Source organism: Polypterus senegalus, unplaced genomic scaffold, assembly GCF_016835505.1.
Source record: "Polypterus senegalus isolate Bchr_013 unplaced genomic scaffold, ASM1683550v1 scaffold_5616, whole genome shotgun sequence".
Taxonomy (NCBI): Eukaryota; Metazoa; Chordata; class Cladistia; order Polypteriformes; family Polypteridae; genus Polypterus; species Polypterus senegalus.
Window position 1 is genome coordinate 10,179 of NW_024382917.1, and position 19,523 is coordinate 29,701.

At 42.8% G+C, this 19,523-nt stretch overlaps 1 protein-coding gene across 1 annotated transcript in view; it reads left to right on the forward strand.

The window, feature by feature from the left end:
* The first annotated feature begins 4,691 nt into the window (after positions 1 to 4,691).
* The window catches only part of niban2b (niban apoptosis regulator 2b), a 31,075-nt gene continuing 16,243 nt past the window's right edge, over positions 4,692 to 19,523 (forward strand). Inside the window, exons 1-4 of the mRNA XM_039742992.1 lie at positions 4,692 to 5,040; positions 16,193 to 16,323; positions 16,636 to 16,764; positions 18,539 to 18,644. Coding sequence (XP_039598926.1) covers positions 4,986 to 5,040; positions 16,193 to 16,323; positions 16,636 to 16,764; positions 18,539 to 18,644 — 421 coding nt within the window. The 5' untranslated portion in view covers positions 4,692 to 4,985. The remainder of the gene's footprint in view (positions 5,041 to 16,192; positions 16,324 to 16,635; positions 16,765 to 18,538; positions 18,645 to 19,523) is intronic.

Genomic DNA, 19,523 nt, shown 5'->3' on the forward strand with positions numbered 1-19,523 from the left:
AATACCCTTAAATTAAAGTCTTCAATGTACACTTTAATCATGTCTGAATTGTTTGATTTGTAATTTTAATCTGTGGAGCAGAGGGGTAAATAAAGAAAAAATGTGTCTTTGTCCTAAACATTATGGAAAGCACTGTATTTCATTGCTGCTGGCCAGCCCAGAATTCCTCATTAGACAAAAAAGAATTGCTTTAACTGAATTTTATTGACACAATAATGTATAATACAAATTGAGCTTCATAATTGTTAAATGAAAGTTGTTTTTACTCATTCATCCATTTGTGACATTGCAGGGTTAATGGAAAGAAAACGTACAAGCCATAAAGGCCCTTTTGTGAGCAGCAGGGCATCAGGCAACCACAGTTAAAAACTCAAGTAGCCTTCTATGATAAAAGTATTTTAGGTCATTAGGGTTGACTCTTGCTTTGGTGCACCACACAAAAAGGTTAAAGAAGTGCTGTAGTCTCAGATTCATGCCATAAAGTGGAAAAATGGGACCTGCTTACACTTCTTCAGGAAGTTGATGTTTAATTGGCAACTCTGTCAGTGTTTGTATCACTGAGTCTGCACCAGTCCTATACCATAACGCTACATGGAAAAAAAAAAACAATGCCAAGACAGGTTAAGATTCTATGGCACCCCAGGGATTTGCAAATGAAGGTGAGAATTTCACTATACTGTGTAAGATGACAATAATTGCCCTATGATGATGCTATAATAAAGTGGCTGCTTTTTTAGACTTTCTTTTTTTCATTTTTCTTTTTCTTTCAATACACCCGCTAAGCTGAAATGTGTCCATTTTCGTTTTTCTTCATTGATACCACCACCGGGTGAACAGAAAGCAGATGCCTACCAAACAAGCACCCACCTGGGAACTTTAACGGCAGCTTTTGAAGACAGACAGTGTGGTATAGTGGTTCAGATTTTGACTTTCACCCCCTAAGGTTATAGAGTTAAATCCTGCTACTGACACTGGGAGCCCATAAGCAAGTAACTTCACTTGTTTGTGCTCCAAATGGAAAACTAAAAGAAATGTAACCTAATGTATCTCAAATGTTGTAGGTTGGCTTGGATGAAGGTGCCCTTTTGATCTGCCTAGTGAATGCAGATGACTAAATGCAGCATTTAAAATATCTATGAAGAATGCAAACTTTGAGTCCAGTGATTCGTGTGTAGGTTGGCTGGTGTCATTACCCCTGAGCACTCACCCTACAGCCCTGACCAATGCCTGTACTCTTGGAACTACAGGGACTGACGATGGATGGACAGATGATCACTGATTATACACTCTCACAAATTATGGTTCATTAATGGCACTTTATGGTTCTTTACTGAACTGTGTGGTTTCTTGTAGAACTAGTGCTTGACAAAGAACCGTTTCACTCTGGGAAGGGTTCTTTTCTTTGTATACTCAGCAAAAAAAGAAACGTCCTGTGACTTTCAACTGTTTTTACTTTCAGTAAACTTAATGTGTAAATATTTGTATGAACACTAAAAGAGTCAACACCATAAGACATAAACTAAAAATGTTTCACAATGTGTCCCTGAATGAAGGGAGGCTCAAAATCAAAAGTACCAGTCAGTATCTGGTGTGGCCACCAGCTGCTTGAAGTACTGCAGTGCATCTCCTCCTCATGGACTGGACCAGAGATGTTACCCCACTCTTCCACCAAGGCACCTGCAAGTTTCTGGACATTTCTGGGGGGAATGGCCCTAGCCATCGATCCAAATCGATCCCGCTCCAGGGTACAGGCCTCGGTGTAACGCTCATTCCTTCAACGATAAACACAAATCCATCCATCACCCCTGGTGAGACAAAACCGTGACTCATCAGTGAAGAGCACTTTTTGCCACTCCTGTCTGGTCCAGCGAAGGTGGGTTTGTGCCCATAGGCGGCGTTGTTGCTGGTGATGTCTGGTAAGGACCTGCCTTACAACAGGCCTACAAGCCCTCAGTCCAGCCTCTCTCAGCCTATTGCGGACAGTCTGAGCACTGATGGAGGGATTGTGTGTTCCTGGTGTGACTCGGGCAGTTGTTGTGGCCATCCTGTACCTGTCACGCAGGTGTGATATTCGGATGTACCGATCCTGTGCAGGTGTTGTTACACGTGCTCTTCCACTGCGAGGATGATCAGCTGTCCTTCCTGTCTCCCTGTAGCGCTGTCTTAGGCGTCTCACAGTGCGGACATGGCAATTTATTGCCCTAGTCACATCAGCAGTCCTCATGCCTCCCTGCAGCATGCCTAATGCACGTTCACGCAGATGAGCAGGGACCCTGGGCATCTTTCTTTGGGTGTTTTTCACAGTCGGTAGACAAGTCTCTTTAGTGTCCTGCGTTTTTAACTGTGACCTTAAATGCCTACTTTCTGTAAGCTGTTAAGGTCTTAACGACCATTCCACAGGTGCATGTTAATTAATTGATTATGGTTAATTGAACATGCATGGAAAACATTGTTTAAACCCTTTACAATGAAGATCTGTAAAGTTATTTGGATTTTTAAAACATTATTGTTGAAATACACAGTCCTGAAAAAGGGACGTTTCTTTTTTTGCGGAGTTTATATGAAGTTGGAGATCTGTGCTTTGACAATCTTCCTAACGAGCAGAAAAAAAATGTTTAACGTATGGTGTGTACTACCTAGCAGGTCACTAACAGATTAAGAAAACACGGACTTAGCCTGTGATAATTTGTATGTATGCAGCAAGAGTCCTTTTAAAATCAGGACCCCAAATCTGTTCATAGTTACTTACTGTATGCAGCGTAGTAAAGATCTGAATAAATAAAGGTCCTCTCTGGAACCTTCATGTAGATGGGTCTTTAGGGAACCATGCCCTATGGCATCACTCTGAAGAACCACTCTGGCACATTTATTTTTAAGACTGTATGCCTTTTTCAAGATCTTTTGCAAACACGGCTCTTTAATTCATTGAATTAAACATAAATGTTACTCACATACATATAGCATGTTCATCTACAACATGAGGGCAACTGCAATATATTCATCCTTCCATTCTTTTTTAAAACCCTCTTATCTATTACAGAGTCGTGGAGAAGATAGTGCCTAGCCCACTGCAATACAATTTGGAGTTTTGGCACACCCCGACAGAACAAAAGAGAGGTTAAGCGCACTCAGTCGAGCGTCGTCTTTTCTGCCTTTGTTTTTTTTTCCCTGAACGTGCACCTACCTGTCCCAGAGACTATGCTCTATATATTCTTGTGTTTGCGTCGCTATCTGAGAGTACTTAAGTGTCTAATTTTCTGGGTGTGTGTCTATTCCGTCTATTGAATATGCGCGTGCCCGTTTCTGTTCCGATCTGTGTCTGAATTTCTGTGTGTGCGTGAGCGCGCGCAAGTGTGCGGAGGTAAAGGAGTGTGGCTGTTTACTCTTAATGTGCCTGCTAGTTAATACTACATTGTCATTTGAGCGAGTCTTGGCTTGTCCTGGTAAGACTGCACACTTCGCAGCTGCGCCGCCGATTCACTGAGGGCTGTCATGGAAAAGCGGGCACGTAGACCTGACCAACAAACTACGAAGAGAAAAGCTGCTATGACAAAGTGATGATCCACCGTTAGAAAAAATTTCCCCAAGTGAACGCAACAGGACCCTACGCAAAATGCTTCTGGAGGCGCAAGTTTGAGGATGAGGCGTTAATGCCGAGCGGGAAACCTCTGAAAAAGCGAACAATTCGTGACACATTTGTAAAGTACTTATACAGTTCAGTACTTAATCAATTCCTCGCATTTCATTTCTAGTTATCTGAAAGATGTTCCTTCTAACGATAAACTCAGGGTATGATCATGTCTAAAATATCGCGTTTATATAAATGCTTATACGGAAACGTGAGTTTGTTGAAAGCAAAGGAGAGTGTCCGTCTTTTAGAATATGTCGTTTGCACTCTAAATGTACGGTGAATTAGGAGCGAAGATTAAAGAGGGGGAGGAGCCAAAGAGAGAAAACTGAGCATTAGAGCTCTTCGGCACAAATGCTCCAGTGTTACGACGTGACTCAATTCGAGTGCTTCTGATTACAAGTCATTAAAAAGAGTTTAATCTCCGCACTTGTTTGCATAGATAAAGCGAAAAGTTAATGAATGTAAAGGTTACAACATTTTAGTTAATGTCTAAAATATATTGGGAAAAGCCTAGATCTTCGACTTTGTACAAGGTGTGATACCCCTTTGGGGAGACGCAGGTTAGGCAAGAATGTGCCAAACAGAAAGGCTGTGTACCTGAAGTCATCGACTGGCAGAGTCTAACATACTAGAGTGCAGCGTTACCAATGACATTAATTTGCTATTAAATCAAACCTTTTCAAAATATCGACCTCCCCTCACACATATCTTGTTTTGCTTCATAATTTAGGGGGTGAGCTCACTTCCTAAACGGCGACTCCCATCTTCTATAACTTCTCCACCAGTAGTTTGCCCCCCCCCGTACTAGCTCAGTGATGAACCCCCACCATAGAACCCCCAAGCCCGCAAGATGGTATTTTAGGTTTGTGAAAGGGAAGTCTTGTCCTGCTTAAGTGATGGCCGGTTAGGCGCCCCACGCGCTTTTGGGCCCATGTGGACACGTAGACAATACGTTAGTCTTGCTGCTGATCTCACTAGATTTTTTTTCTTTTTGGGGCTGAGCTTTTCCCTTTTTCCAATGCGTTTAAACCACACCTTCAACGAAAAAGAGAGCGCGAGCGAGTAAGCACAGACTTGACGCGAAAAACCAGTCAGGAGCTCAGCGATCTAGCGCGAGACAGGGAGGGTGTGTCCTGATCCGAACGAGCTGACTGAACGAGCTAGAGAGAGAGAGAGAGGGAGGGCAAGAGCGTTGGTGCTGTCGGTCGGGAAGTTTCTGTGCAACTTTGTGCGCCTGACGCCAGTTTGGAGGTCATTGTTTTTTTTTTCGGGACTTTGCCGTGAGTTTCTCATAGCCGGGCTGTAGCAGGAAGAGTGATTCTTACACGCAAGCGACTGGATTCTTTTCGGCAGTATGGGGGATGTTATCTCTACGCACCTAGACGATCAGAGACGGCAGTACATCGCAGGTGAGTGAGACGTTGTCTAGGCAGACGGGGTTAAGGGACAGTCGTATATTCTGTCGTATTTGTGTGAACTTCACATCGCGCTCAGGTGCATACAGAAACCGATGGGGAGTGATCATGCCACTCGCATTTCTCTCACTACGTGTAAGGACCAAGGCATGTTCTGCTAAGCCACTAGGTTTCCGCCTCTCGGCGTCTGGCCCTCGGGAAAGCTGGCACACCCATCCTCCTCCTCCTGCTGCCCATTTCCTGCGGGAGTGACTCAGTGGGAGATGGTGGGTGCATATTTGGCTCACAACTTGGCTCAGTCGCGTGAAGAAAAGTTTCAAAAAGTTGGCGGAAGAGTGCCGCGTGGCGTGCCAACCAAGGGGTCTCGCTTTGACGGGACGCGGGTAACGGCCCAGTGAAGATCCTAGCGCCGATCATATACTTCTCTATTCCATGTGCCATAATGTTACTCAGGCGTCCAGCAGGGTGTGGTTGGGTGTGTGAGGTGATGATGATGTATTAGCAGATCTAGGAGCTGGTGGCCACACACACCCGCCATTAGGACTGATTAACGAGTGTTTACAATTTCTCTTAAGCGCCTGATCACCCGCAGGCGTGCTATACAACAGGTATCTCCATATGCAGATTTTGACCTGAACCTGGTCATATGCTGGCTGAAACCCCCGCACCCCGAGTTAACCAGAGTGGACTACAGGGCGTTGTCTTAACGTTGTTGTGACCACAGGAACCTCTGTGGCTCCCATATGTTGTTTCTTGTTTTGTTTAGAACTGATTCCATTGCCCCCAGCAGTTTTGTATGGAATTTGAGGTTAGCCAGAACTGATACAAATGTGACTTGGGTGGCCCATATTGCCCCAGTCACAGAAAAAACTGGTGGAACTCTTCATTATTCTGTGATGTTGAGGCATCAGCATCAAATAATGAGGTTGACCAAGTGATCCAAGTGTTTTTTTGTTTGTTTTTTAATTTTTAATTTTATTTAAAGTCAGTATTGTGCATATGTGCAGTGTGGCCGGAGTGTGTCATATGTCACATTTGCTGTTGGTTATTAAGGCAACTGTCAGTAATCCAGCTTGACTTTGTTCAGTCATTAATGCTAGAGCCTTGTGTTATTTTTCTCTGGAGTAGAAGATGATCATCAAGTGTGCTATATGGCTGTAATTTTGCTGGTGTTTCATTTGCCTCTTTAGTAGTGTTAGTGGCCACATGTGTCTGCTGTGTTGATCTTGATGGAATGGCCATTGCAACTTTATTCTGGCCGTCCCTATGGTGCTTTGTTTAAAAGCTGAGCTGAGCAGACTCAAGTGGCAGTTCCATGTGGCTGTGCCCAGTCACTGAAACACACCTATTTTCCTATTACTATTCTCTAATAAGTCCAGTACTGAATGATGCCAGTTGTTTTATACGATGTGTATTATGTGACTCTGATGCAATGCTAATGTAGCCCAAGTCTGGCTTGTCACTTTTCCTGACAGTGTCCAATGTGCCTCATTTCTTATTTAAATATGCTATAATTGTCCCACATGACAATCTTACTGTGCTATGAGTTTAAGGTGCTGATGTCACCTGATATCCTATGTGATTCCATTGACAAATCTGATATGTCCAGAGTTCTGAGGTCAGCCTCTCTGGTGTCCAGAGTGACATTGTTCTGATGTCAGTGACACACCTGCTTCATATACCTGTGTTTCTATATAAATATGGCCAGAGTTTTCTGCATTTGGGAATGCCAAGTGACTGGTATTACTTTATTAGGATTTCTATGTTCTGCATACCTATGTTGACATGTAGTTATGGCTGTAATGTGACATTTCTGATGTCAGACTTTTGTGTGTTCTACGTGGATATGTCCTACAATCATATGTACTTAAATTAATATGGCCAGTCTCCAGGATGGCATCTCCTGGTTGCAGTGTCCAGACTGTACAGTGTTGCCCTGTTTTTAGTTGTAATGTGGCTCTGTCAGCATATTTCAGTGTGTCTAGCGTGGCATTTTTAAATGGTGATATTCTGGCTGTAATTAATATGTGTCTTGAATTTCCAAATATATATAGAACCAGTAACGGCACACTACACAATAATGTGCAGTGAATACACTTGACTTGTGCATTCCTCGTTTTCATCCTCTTTCTCTGTACGTTTAGCATTCATTTGCTCAGAGGTTGATGCGCTTGCTGCTTTCTGAGCAGCTCTTCTTTTCAACACCCTAACAGCCCGCTTCTTCCGTCTGCATCTTTTCGCATTAAAACTGATTAAGTCAGTGTTTGTGTTGCAATTGCTTAGTATGTTTTCATTAATTTTTCACTTAAGCTGGCACTAAAGTCTTCAATCTGCCTAAAGAAAGATTTAACATATGAAGAGGTAGGGGAAGTGATGGCGAAGGTGGTATGGATGAAAACAGCGGCTGTACGCATGTGCTGCATGGCCGCCCTGCTGGCCGCTGCCGAGAGTTGATTCTACAATAAAATAAAAGACAAATAACCTTGGAGGTGAATCATCGCCTCGAAAGTGGATAGTAGGCGTCACGTAGTATATGTGTACCAAATTTCAGGTCAGTAGGTCAGATGGTGTGCAAGCTACAGGTAATTTAAAATCCTAGACAGACAAACGGACAGCCACGGTAGCGTATTATATAAGACGATGTATATATACACACACATATAGGTCTTTTTTTTTTTGGATTTCACATTTCAGTATAATTGAAGCTTCCTGTCTTGCTATATGGTTGCGAGACATGGCCGCTATCCAGTGACCTGAGACGAAGACTGGACTACTTTGGTACTGTGTCTCTCTGGAAAATCCTTGGGTACCGTTGGTTTGACTTTGTGTCGAATGAGCCGTTGCCCATGGAGTCCCGAATGAGGCACGTTACTTGCATTGTGAGGGAGCGTCAGTTATGGCACTACGGTCATGTGGCGTGTTTCCCCGAGGGTGATCCAGCTCATAGGAGTTACTGGACCAGGCCAAGGGGTCGCCCACGTAACACCTGGCTGCGGCAGATAGAGGGTCATTTCCGGAGATTGGGACTGAACCGTGTGTCTACCTGGGTGTTGCACATCGGGATCCCGAGTTTTTTTGTCGTGTAGTGGGTGCGGCAATGCACTGTACCAGTGCATGCTTCCCAACTTGACTTGACTTGAGCATAATTGAGGAGCCCTCTCACTGTCTATATGTCCAATGTGACCCCATTGTCGTGTTTTTTTTCTTTTCTTTGTGAGACAGAGGAAATCCATGTAAACTTTGGAACTGTGGGATGGATTTCTGTTTGTCTACTGACACAGAGAGATGACCAGTTTTGAAAATGGATGGACAATGCAATTTCCGATTATCCCCAATGCCAAGTTGATTTGATAGATAAAGATATGCTTGACATAACATTGTAAACTCATTTCTTGAATTGGAATGCCCTGGTCAGATTGTTGCAGATATGTGTTGTGGTCTGGGTGCCCGATACCCCTTGTCTTTCACTTAAATTTTTTTCCCTTTGGGCTAGATTTGTTGGTCACCTGTGTCTGACTTTACCGTGGCAGTTATACTCCATTCACACCTTCAGTTTCATGGGATTTACTGAATTTAGTTTGGGTTATTTCGAGCAATTGTTGAGCTGGTCTGTTTCTCAGGTTCTTCTTTCATTTGCATGTCCCCATTTTTGATGTTTTTTACTGGGCCCTCCGGCTCTTATATCATACCAGTTTAGCTTAGGTGAATGTCCCTTGCAGTGCAAAATTCTTCAAAATTTTTGTTGAGCTTATTGAGGTGAAAGAAGGGACATCAACCTTGAAAGAAACACCCACCAGAAGGGCGTTGGAAAAGAAGCACCCTCCCCTCCTGAGCAGTTTGTCTATGTTTGGAAGAATTGTTGGAATGCATCACTAAGATAGCTCATCAAGCAACTAAACAAAGCAGAGGTGGTGACAAGGACAACACCCTGGGCTCACTGGTCAGAGTGACATCTGACCACAGAAGGACAGACGAGTCATGTTCATGTGGCTCAGTTCTTACATTAATATGGCTAGTGGTTGCTATGTGGCTTTCTTATGATGTAGTATTTCTGACGACAATGTTTTGATTTCAATAACCCCTATGATCTTGTTATGACTCAGGGGTCATTTCAGGTCTGGAAATCTTTTTTCCAGTGGTTCACATTGCACCAGGTTTATTCATCAGCTTCTTTAGATATGGGGAAGGCAAGCCCTCGGCTGGGCCCCGGCATCCTGTGAGCCTCCGGATGGCTGACAATCTCAGGAATGTCAGGAATGGCCTGAACAAACATGCATGTCGGACTGAGAAAGGTTACACACACTGATGGCCATCACCTATTCTGTAGGAAAATGGGCTGACATACAGGAGCATGTTTAGTGTATGGATTTGGACATGCATGTGTTTGGGCAAAAGTTGTGTACTTGAACATGAGATTGGGCACACAGGTGAATAATTAGGATTTAAATGAGCATGGCATCCACAGCTTTATTCAATAATTTTTGAGAAGATCCATTTTGGATGATCCCAGCCTTTTGGGTTTACAACTCAGAACGTAAGTGGGTAAGCAGACATAACCATTATGGATGTGTGATTCAAACATGAACTCCACATTTATTTAACCCATTTATGCCTAAGGAGTTTGTGCATGAAATTCCCATATGTTGCATAGAAAAATATAAGGAACAAGAATTTGAAGAGACAAAAAAATAATTACATTCCATTGTTAAGTTATGTGGCGTTCCAAAATTGGAACACTAGGCAAATCCACTTCTTACATTATACATAACCTATTAAATTACCTGACTGTCATTCCAATAATGGAACATGAGGCATTAATGGGTTAATATCAGGAGTGATTAAAAATAGACTATGTGACTAGAGTGTTTAAGTCAGACACCTTCAAAATCAGAAAATTGCTAGATTTTTCTGAGCTGTGACCTTTCATAACCAATTGACCACCACTCAGCATGGTACCATTAGCATATAGGTTATGTTCCTCACCAGAAGTATTTTCTCCTACCTTCATTGTCATTCAAAAAGCTTTAAACTCTTCAAGGTCTTTCTGTAATTGTTAAGAGGACAGAAAACATGTTTTTGTGGACCTCCTAGTATTTTGGTAGCTGAAACCTAAAAATGCTCGACCAAAGGAAAACCAAATTCCACTGACAAGAGTGAGAAAATTTAGATTTTGATGAGAACATGAATGCAAGTGGATGGTGGTGGATGCTTCCTATTTCAAAACCAGAAGAGAATTATGAAGAGGTGGATAGTCTGATATTGATAAAGGGGAAGCAGCCACACTAAGAAACCCTAAACTTTCAAGGTAAAGTACTAATACTCCCCTATCAATGATATCAGAGAGTGGCAAAATGTTACATGTTGATTAACACATGCAAGTAAGAATTACACTGCATTCTATATGGAGGACAATAATAACCATACAAACCTATAATGTGTGAGTCTAAGAAATGGCTCCTCTCTTTTGCTGACAAGAGAATGGATGTGTTAAAGAGGTTTGGAGCACTTCTGACATAAGGTTTTAGTGGGTCCAGTTAAACCAAGTATGTAGACATGGGTTTAGGGCGCAAGTGGAGCAGACAAGTACAAAGATCTAAGGTAACTAATCGGTGTGGGACCTTGTGTATAGGATAAGGTTCAGTGAGTATTAGAGAAGGATGGATAATCTAGATGATGTCCATGTGAGGCGGTTTAGAGATGGACAATAACACCAGAAGAAGTGAACTCCTATGATGCTGAAATTCGCCCATCAACAGTCAGTAGTGTAATCAGCTTTTTAGCCACTTTTCTGCTAGGATTGCCCAGTGTGATGTTTCTATTTCTGGTAATAAATACTGCTGTCAGGGTAGTGTCTTGTTGGTGGCCATCTCTAAACAGGATGTCAAGACAAGCCAAGATCTGCAGTAGGAAACCCATCCTGTTGCATCCTGTTTATTACAATATACCTGACCCACCCCACATCTATACTGTCCACTCCCTTATGTGATCAGGAGTCCTGTCAACATGAAGAAAAATGCCATCCTGTGGTTGCCACCCTGTCTCATGCTAGATACAGCTGGCACCCTTGATGCCAAAAGAAGTTCAAAGAAGTAGCCATGAAAACATTGAAATTGCTTGTGATTAAGACATATATGTTCATTTATTAATTTCCATGTAGTGATGGATGTCATACTTCCTGTTGCTTGTCCTGCTGAACTTGCTCAGCAGAAGTTCTATTAGATGGTCGATGAGTAAGAAATAATTAGTCACTGCTAATGATGTGGCCACTTAGGTAAAGATTAGGAGATCATTGTGCTCTGTCATTCAGGGATTTAGCTGGTCAGCCAGAATGTAAATCAGTCGGTCAGAGGCTAGGAGCAGCATGGTATTATGGGTTGGTCAGTGAGTAACAGAAGAGAATGTAATTTGTGTTTTTTGAAAGTCTGTCAGAAGGTTGTAGTCACTATGACTGGGCAAGACAGGAAAGTGGATGGTCTTCAAGCTGGTTATTCAGAGAGTAATGGCCAGCTTGTGTTTGTCACATACGGAGGTGAGCAGTGGAGTTAATAGGTTGCCATTCTGAGTTAGGAAGGCAACTAAATGTCCAGCTAAGTATGCAAAACTATTATTTTAATAAATTTTTAACTGGGTGGTCAGACAATCCTTTTGGGATCTCTCTTTGAGTCCCAAACCTGTGTGACAGAATGTTGTGATCGAAATGGGTTGGGTATTTGGAGAGTAGGAGTTTCTTTGTGCTGGTCAGTCAGTGAGAATATGTCTGTGTGAGCTTGTTAGCCAGGGTCTAGAAATCCATTTTCCAGTGGTTCAAATCACATCAGGGTTTTTTGTTGGCTCCGCTAGATCTGTGGAACAAACCCAGTCAGTGTTTTAGGAAATAGAGTAGCCTCTGAGCAGGTGGTTATTCAGCAAGTATGTGAAAACTTCATTGTGCTGCAGAGGGTTTAGTCATACTGAAGTGGTCGAATGGTCATTGCAAGATGCTTAATCAATGAATCACACTCTCTGCACTGTTTCAGAGTGAAGTGGTGATTGTGTGTTCATTAATGTGGAAAGAAGTACCACTGTGTGCTGATCACTCATAGTTGTAGGTCAGTGTTTGACTTTGTCAGTCTTTGAGCATGGATCCTAGACAGTTGGGTGCTGAGTTAGTCATTCAAAGACTACAGAAGTTTGTGATGTGGTGGCCAATCAACCTGTGATGAGAAATATCTGTGTGGTTTGGAAGTCAGGTAGCTTTGGGTTGGTCAGGTAAGTAGTACCCTTTTCAACAGTCACTTGAAATGGGGGATCCACAGTGTGCTGATCAGTGAGGAAGTGGTTTCTGTGTTCTTGTTAGTCGGTGTGTAATGGACCCTGTGCGCTCGTGACTCTAGGAGTGGGGTTCCAGTGTGCAATTAGTTGGAGAGTAGGGGCCCCAGACTACCATTTATTCAGGGAGAGGTGTTGATGTAAGTCATGTAGTTACAGAGTCAAGGTCTCTGTCCACTTCTAGACTTATAGTCAATCATTAAGCAGGCTTTTCTGTTTATTACAAGCGTGGTCATTCTAGGCATAGGTATCAGACTCACCAGCCTGAGAAAGCTTTCTTTGTGACTAGAGGAGTGGTGTGTGAAAGAGAGCTTTGAGTCCCTGAATCATAAACATGGTCTCACAGGGACGTGCCTTGGCACTGTACAAAGCAGCAACAGGCTTACTGCGGCCGACCTTCCCTGTCCACCACTCTTCATTTAGTATGTTGACCACTGGGCAATCCATCTTAACAGCTTTGGTCCCCTTGCTGCTCCTCATGTCCTGTTTGTTTTTTGTGTGCCAGTTTCTTTCCCTCTTACTTGTGCCCATTTACATTGCCTTTCCTGTAAATGGGTGCTAGTGGGGCTAGAGGGGCAGCCAGTTTTGGAAGTGCAGTGTCCTTTTTGCTGTTCAAAATACTTTTTTTTTTTTCCTTGTATGTCTCCTGGGGAAAGTCGTAGCATTCCTTGCTTCTGGTGCCAGGCTGCTTTTTAACGTTTTATGGTGTCAGTTGTTAAGGGGTGGATTACACAGAATGAATTGAGACTGTTTAGAGAGTCTAGCAGGAGTGCATTTGGCAGCTGTTCTGTTTGATGTTGCATCAGCAAGGTGGCACATTCCTGTGACAAGCAGAGACGAGTACAAGTGTATCTTCCCATGTTCAAACTGTTGTGGAAACCATGTGAAAACCTAGACCTCAGCCAATCACCATGTTACAGGCAAGGGAAGAGTTTCAAAGACATGAGTAAGGATGCCATTATGCCACAGAGCAATAGTGTGGTTGGCAGCAGGTGAAAGTTAACATAAACCTGGATGGTTTGGCACTGTTGGTACCATTTGACCAGGTTTAGGCAGTCTTTCTTTCTTAGGGGTGTACTTAAGAATTATACTGCATTTAGGATGAAGAGTAGCATGGTGATGCAGAGGTCAGCACAGCTTTCTGTACATTCAAGTGGTCTGGGTCCAGTTACTTCCACTGTGAATTTAGCATGTTCTCCCCTTGTATGCATGGACATTCTCTGTGTACTGTGGTTTCTTTCTACAACAAAAAAAAATAGTTTTATTGATTTTTGACTCTGAATTGACCCAGTACCTTACATTGGACTGACATCTATCACTCCTCAACACTGCATTAAAATAAGCAGAGCAAATGTAGTTAATGGAGGGAGGGATTTTGGGTGAGGTTTTTTTTCTAGTGCCGCTTAAACAAGTTTCTTCAGTATAGTCCACTCTAAGTCTCATTCACTGACAACTGATGAACAGGCTAAACTGTTCAAAATGACCATTGAGACATTTTGTGTCCTCTTTCTTAAAGATGGCCATTTCAGTTCAGCAATTAAACAGCTGAACATTTGTTCATCTGATGGCCAGTAGTGCACTACCATGGTAATGCATTCCTCTGACCGCCTCAAGCTATCCAGTCAGAGCTCCGGACACGTGCGGAGTGTGAGTGAGGCTGCCCTTGGGCAGCAAGCACACTGCGGTTTTAAATAACAGGGTTTTTGTGTCAGTGAGAGTCCTGCAGAGGTGGCATCTGGCACTGCCTGACCTGCTCTGGCCTGTCCTTGCTTCATGAGCAGTCCTGCTGCAACCTGCCTGGGGCTCAGGAAAAAGAGATGGCAGCATTTGCCTCATCATCGGTGGAATGCAAGTGAACTCTTTCTGTGATGCCCTGGGGTCGAGTCTAAAATATGTAATGAGGAGCGGCACTTAAACAAAATGTCACCATTTTATAGCATGCACAGCTCATGTACTTAAAGATGCCTTCATTGATGGCTGACAGTGGCACATCATCAGAATACCCTTGAAGAACTGCCTCAAGCTGTTTTACACTGTATGTGCCCAGCATGCTTTTTCTCTTACTTTTGGTGGTAGTGCCAGTTCTGATTTAAACACGTTTTAATTTCCGTAATGGCAGTTATTAGTGTAAGGCGGCCATTTTTTCCAACTCGTGCATCCTGGCTGGCAAACCCTTGGATTTTCCTCAGCGTTTTGGCTGTCTGGTAATGACATGTTTTTAAGCAAATAATAAGGTCCAGGCTGGCAGTGCCACATCAGGAGGGCCTGCATCTTGAAGCACACACTTGTTTACATTTCAGTAGTGCCATGTCAGCAAGATGTATTAGACATGGTTTCTCCTATCCATTTGACACTTGAGCAATCAAGCTGAATGTCTTATCTGCTCAGATGGTATCAATGGTATATCTGTACATGAAGTGCAGTTCTTTCTGGTTCTGGATTACACTTGCTATTCCTGGTGTGTACTTTGCAGTGTAGGTCTACTTTGTCAGCCTTTGTGATTTAGCTGTTTTTTTTTTGTTTTTTTTTGGTCGCATTTTAAATGTGAAAGAATGTGCCTGGAAATGGAGTGAACTAGTGGAGAAGAAGAAGAGGACTGTGTGTTAACCAAAGGAGAAGGATGTAAAAATCTGAAATAAAAGGAGAATAGGATTGGCTGGTGTTAGGTGTTATCATAAAAGACATGAAGTTATTGTGTGGCATTCAAAGGAAAATGCACTATGGGAAAGGAGTTTATGTGGCAAAGAAAGGAGAAGGTTGTTGTTTGACCTCCATAGAGACAGGTGGAACCCAAAGGATAATGAGAATGTGGAGATGGTTCTATGACACCTTAAAGGACAAATTTTTGGGAGGGAATGTGTGTGGCTGATGTGACACCCCAAAAAGCAAAGTGGGATTATGTGAAACTTAAAGGAGATGAATGATTGGACTCTCTAAAATAAAAGTTGGTGGGAAGCTGGGTATGTGTTAGCTACCAAAGGAAAACTGGCTGGGGTTGTGTCGCACTCATAGCATTGTTTGTGTCTTGGGAAAATGGTTGGGAGAGTGCATTCCCTTGAATATGGTCACCAGTTTTTCCAATCCAAGTGCTTGTAAAGTTCACAGTAGAGTTTTCTGTTTGGGTCAGAGAGCTTTTTTTGAGTCTCTCCTGGAAAGACCTTTGGGCCTTGCGTGATTGCCAGCAGTCCCAGGAGGTTTCTAATCTCTAGCAGTGGCATGGAAGAGAGCCCTGCTTAAAGCTCTTTGAAGGAATGGTTTCCAGGGAGGCCTGGCAGGCACATTCATTAGATACACTCTGTAATTTAGTGTGCCGCGGAAGAGTGAAGGCTGAATATGTGTGGGTCTCCCATGTTGCATTGCGGTTCAAAGCAGATGCTTGGAAGCTGGGGAGAGACAGCTTTGGTAAAGTGGCCCCTTTGCTGCCCTGTATGTCTAACTGTAAACATGTTAGTTAATACCGACACCCCGTCGTTGCCAGAGGGTCAAGGTGGATTGGGTTGGACTATGACATGGAGTTCTCTTGATGTCTGATAAAATGTGTCTGCTCTTTTTCTACTGTTTGTACTGGCCACGTCCAGCTGTTTCACATTATGTTCCCAGAGCCCTCAACACAGTAGCTATAAATAGCGATACCCTTCCCCGTGGGAAGAAGAGTGGCACAAGGTGAGAATGGCTCGCTGCTTGACTCAGCTCCCAGTTCAAAGCGGAATTCCTGTGGAGGTCACTGCCAATGAAGCAGACGGTCAGACTCGGCTAAATGACTCTGATCTGCCTCTTGCATGCTTTCTGTCTCTCCTTCTGCCAGACTGATCACGTTTTCCATTTCCCTCCTCTGCAGAGAAGACTGGCAAGATTGTGGGAGAATTCTGCAAGTACTACGAGCAGCAGTATGGTGTGGCTCTTTTCAATAAGGTCCGCTGTGACATTGAAGGAGTCGGCGCCCCGCAGTCTCAGCTGCTGCAGCGTAAGGTACAACACCGTGGGTATGCAAGGGGACAGGTGCTTGGGTGGGTCCTTTGGAGGCTGCAGCCTCTTGTGGTATACGGGTTGGATGGTGATGTTGTTTTTAGGAGGATGGGGCCTTTACGTTAAACAACTAATGGTCAATTAAGAGCATTGTGTACAGTGGCCAATATGTGGGATGTAAACGATTTGTTCTTGTGAGGAACAGCATCATACTGTGAGGAGAAAGAACATCATATGGCCGTTTTCTGTATGCAGTTTGGTGCAGTGTGTTTCTTTGTTCTCACTTTTGTCTTTGTTTTTACCCCCAACAATCAGGTGCCACTGGCAGACAAATGTATTTTCTCCGGCAACCTGTTCCAGTATCTGGAAGAGAACCGGAAATGGAGGAACCGCTACTTATTTGTTCCGGACTCATACAGCGTTCACTACTATGAGACAAAACTGGTGAGGTTTACTAACTACAAAGTATTTGGAGCAAAATTCTGTCAGTGCTAAGAACCACACAGGGATATCACAGCTCTTTTTGAAACTTGTGAAAGTATGAAAATGTTAAATATTATAGCTTTGTACCCATATGTATGTTTGTGGGGAACTGTGTGCTGCATGCCTGGGTACATATAACAAAGTGTACTTTTGTGTGGTGTTCTTTGATTTATGTTGTATGTTGTGTGTGCCTGCACTGCAGTCTGTGTCACATTCCTATAATGTTTATGTGTGCTACCTGATCTACTACATGTTCGTGAGCTTGGCTATCTGATATGATGCACATGTGTATACATTGGAAGCTGCGTCCATGTGCATATTTTTGTTAAAATGAGTGTCTGTAGAGGGAGCAAAGGATGTACTTGCACCCCCAGAAACTAAGCTATATTTCTTTTCAGTGTTCCTGCTAATGCATTTGGGCTGGAATTACTGTGGTCAAACTATTAATTATATTGTTTTTTCAAAGTTCCTGCTTTTTCATATACATTTTCAGCTCTGTGCACATATTAGAGGAATTGCTGACTTTTGCTATTTATTAGGCTGGGGTCATGCTATAAGAATTTAAGTCGGAGAACATTGCAGTTGCTGAATCTCTTTCCCAGTCACTGAGGGTGTCAGTCACATCATAAAACTAGGACAGTTCCAGTACAATTTCAATCACTTACCACAACAGAGTCATCAGCTGAAAGTTGTCATCGAAGCAGTGTACAGTATCTCAACGTCCTGTCTTTGCCAGCTGCTAAAGCTTAGTAGTGCAGTGGTCTGTGATGAAGTTTACTTATGCCTACATTTGGCCAAGACAATGTGGGCGTGTAAAGCAGAATTCTAAAGAAAAGGGTTCCAAGTTCTTCTTCATACAATTTATTTTAATTATAGAGGTAGACATATCAACATTAGTTTCCAGCAACTGTGAATCATTTGTTGGATGTACCCAGTGATGTTCGAAAACTTGTATTAGTTTGCAAATGCATTAAGAGTGGAGTGATTTAGTAGAATTATTAAGTAATTTATCAGGGAGTAAATCTGAGTTAAAGTTCATCCAGTGTTGCAATGGACATCAAATGTCAAAGAGGGAATGACATCTGTCAGGACTGCTTGAGAAGTTAACCTGTTCCGATATTTATTTGTAGAAGGAGCTTCAATAATAAGCCGTATAGCAGCTTCTGCACTCCCCATCAAGAAATTAGATTACATATGTGGTCTTAATTTCTGTTATTGTTGGTTTATATGAAGCAAATACAAGTTTACTTTTTTCCAATTAATACTGTTAGTTTCAGTTAATAAAAATCCCTTAATTTTTTTTAGTTCATTCACAAAACATTTTGCTCCTCCTTCCCAAAAAAAATTACACCCATGTTTGTTAACTTTTTTATCTTTTCATCAGTAATGCACATAACTCTGTCTGTAAGGACATTCCGGTGTCTTACGTGTGTGGGGTTGTTTAAGTAAAGTGGACTTTGTGTGTCTGGTATGGTGTTGTGTCATTTGTACTGTAAGTATGGACATGTCCATCTCTTTGTATGGACAAGCATGTGTGCTATTTGTCTATATGTCTTCTGTTGTCCACCTGTCTCTGTGTGGGTACTTTTATTAGGGTGTAAAGTAAGTAATCTGATGCATTTGCTAAATTTGTACTTTACTGTGCTCAGCTGTATTCCCCTGCGTGAGTCACACAGCCCGGTATGTGCTGATCCTACAGCACCTAATGAATGCACTTATTTCCTGTGTGTCACAGGCTTGGGACAGAGGTTTACACCCCAAGGGGATCATTAATTGTGCTGGATACAAAGTGCTGACCTCCGTGGAACAATATTTGGAGCTGCTCAATAACTGCCTGCCAGGTGAGGGAGGATGATGAGGACCAGTAGCATTGGCACTATATGTCCTGTGCTTTGGACACTTAGAGTGCTGCATGCATGTTTTTAATGGTCTCCTCTTTTTCCTTTTCCTACTCTGCACTTGTGCTGGGGATGGTATTTTCACTTTGCTCCATGCTACTAGAAATTGTCATTTTTCTTCTGTGTATTAATTTGCTGTAAATATTCTTCTCCTTTTGCTTTGGGTGTTGCATTATTTTATGTTTTTCCCTCCTGCTGGATGATGTGCACTTTTAGCTATTTTTTCAAGAGTCCAAGGACTAAAGGTGCTTTTCTTTAGATTTTTTTTTTCTTCGTTTACTCAGAGCTGCTGGGTGCTCTGTCCCTTTTACTCTTGAGTGTTCTGCTCAATTGATTTGGATTCCTAGTTGAGGTTTCTTATACTTTGTACTGTGGGTTTACTGCCATGTAAAATCCAGTTTTTTGCAGTGGATCTCTATCTATCTATCTATCTATCTCTCTCTCTCTCTCTCTCTCTCTCAAATTCAACAATGAGCCACAAAAAGGTTTGGGGCAGCCACCTGTATATTATTTCCCGGCTGCAAATTTAGAAAATAATTGTACTGAAGTGTACAGGTTGGAGTCCAGAGCAGATCTGATTTGCTTGTAAATAGATGGTGGCTTTAAAGGAGAACGGAGGAAGTGATGTCATCAGTAGGGCCAGAACCTGAAGTGACATCATCAATAGGGCCGGAACTGAAAAGTGACATCATCAGGGCCAGGTGGAATTTCCCATAACAGGTCTGCAGGGAAGTGATAGAGTTAACGCACTCCGCCACCCCCTGGTCTGGCATGGAATTGCTCTCATTCAGACCTTTAGCTGCCTCCCATGCTCACGTGTCA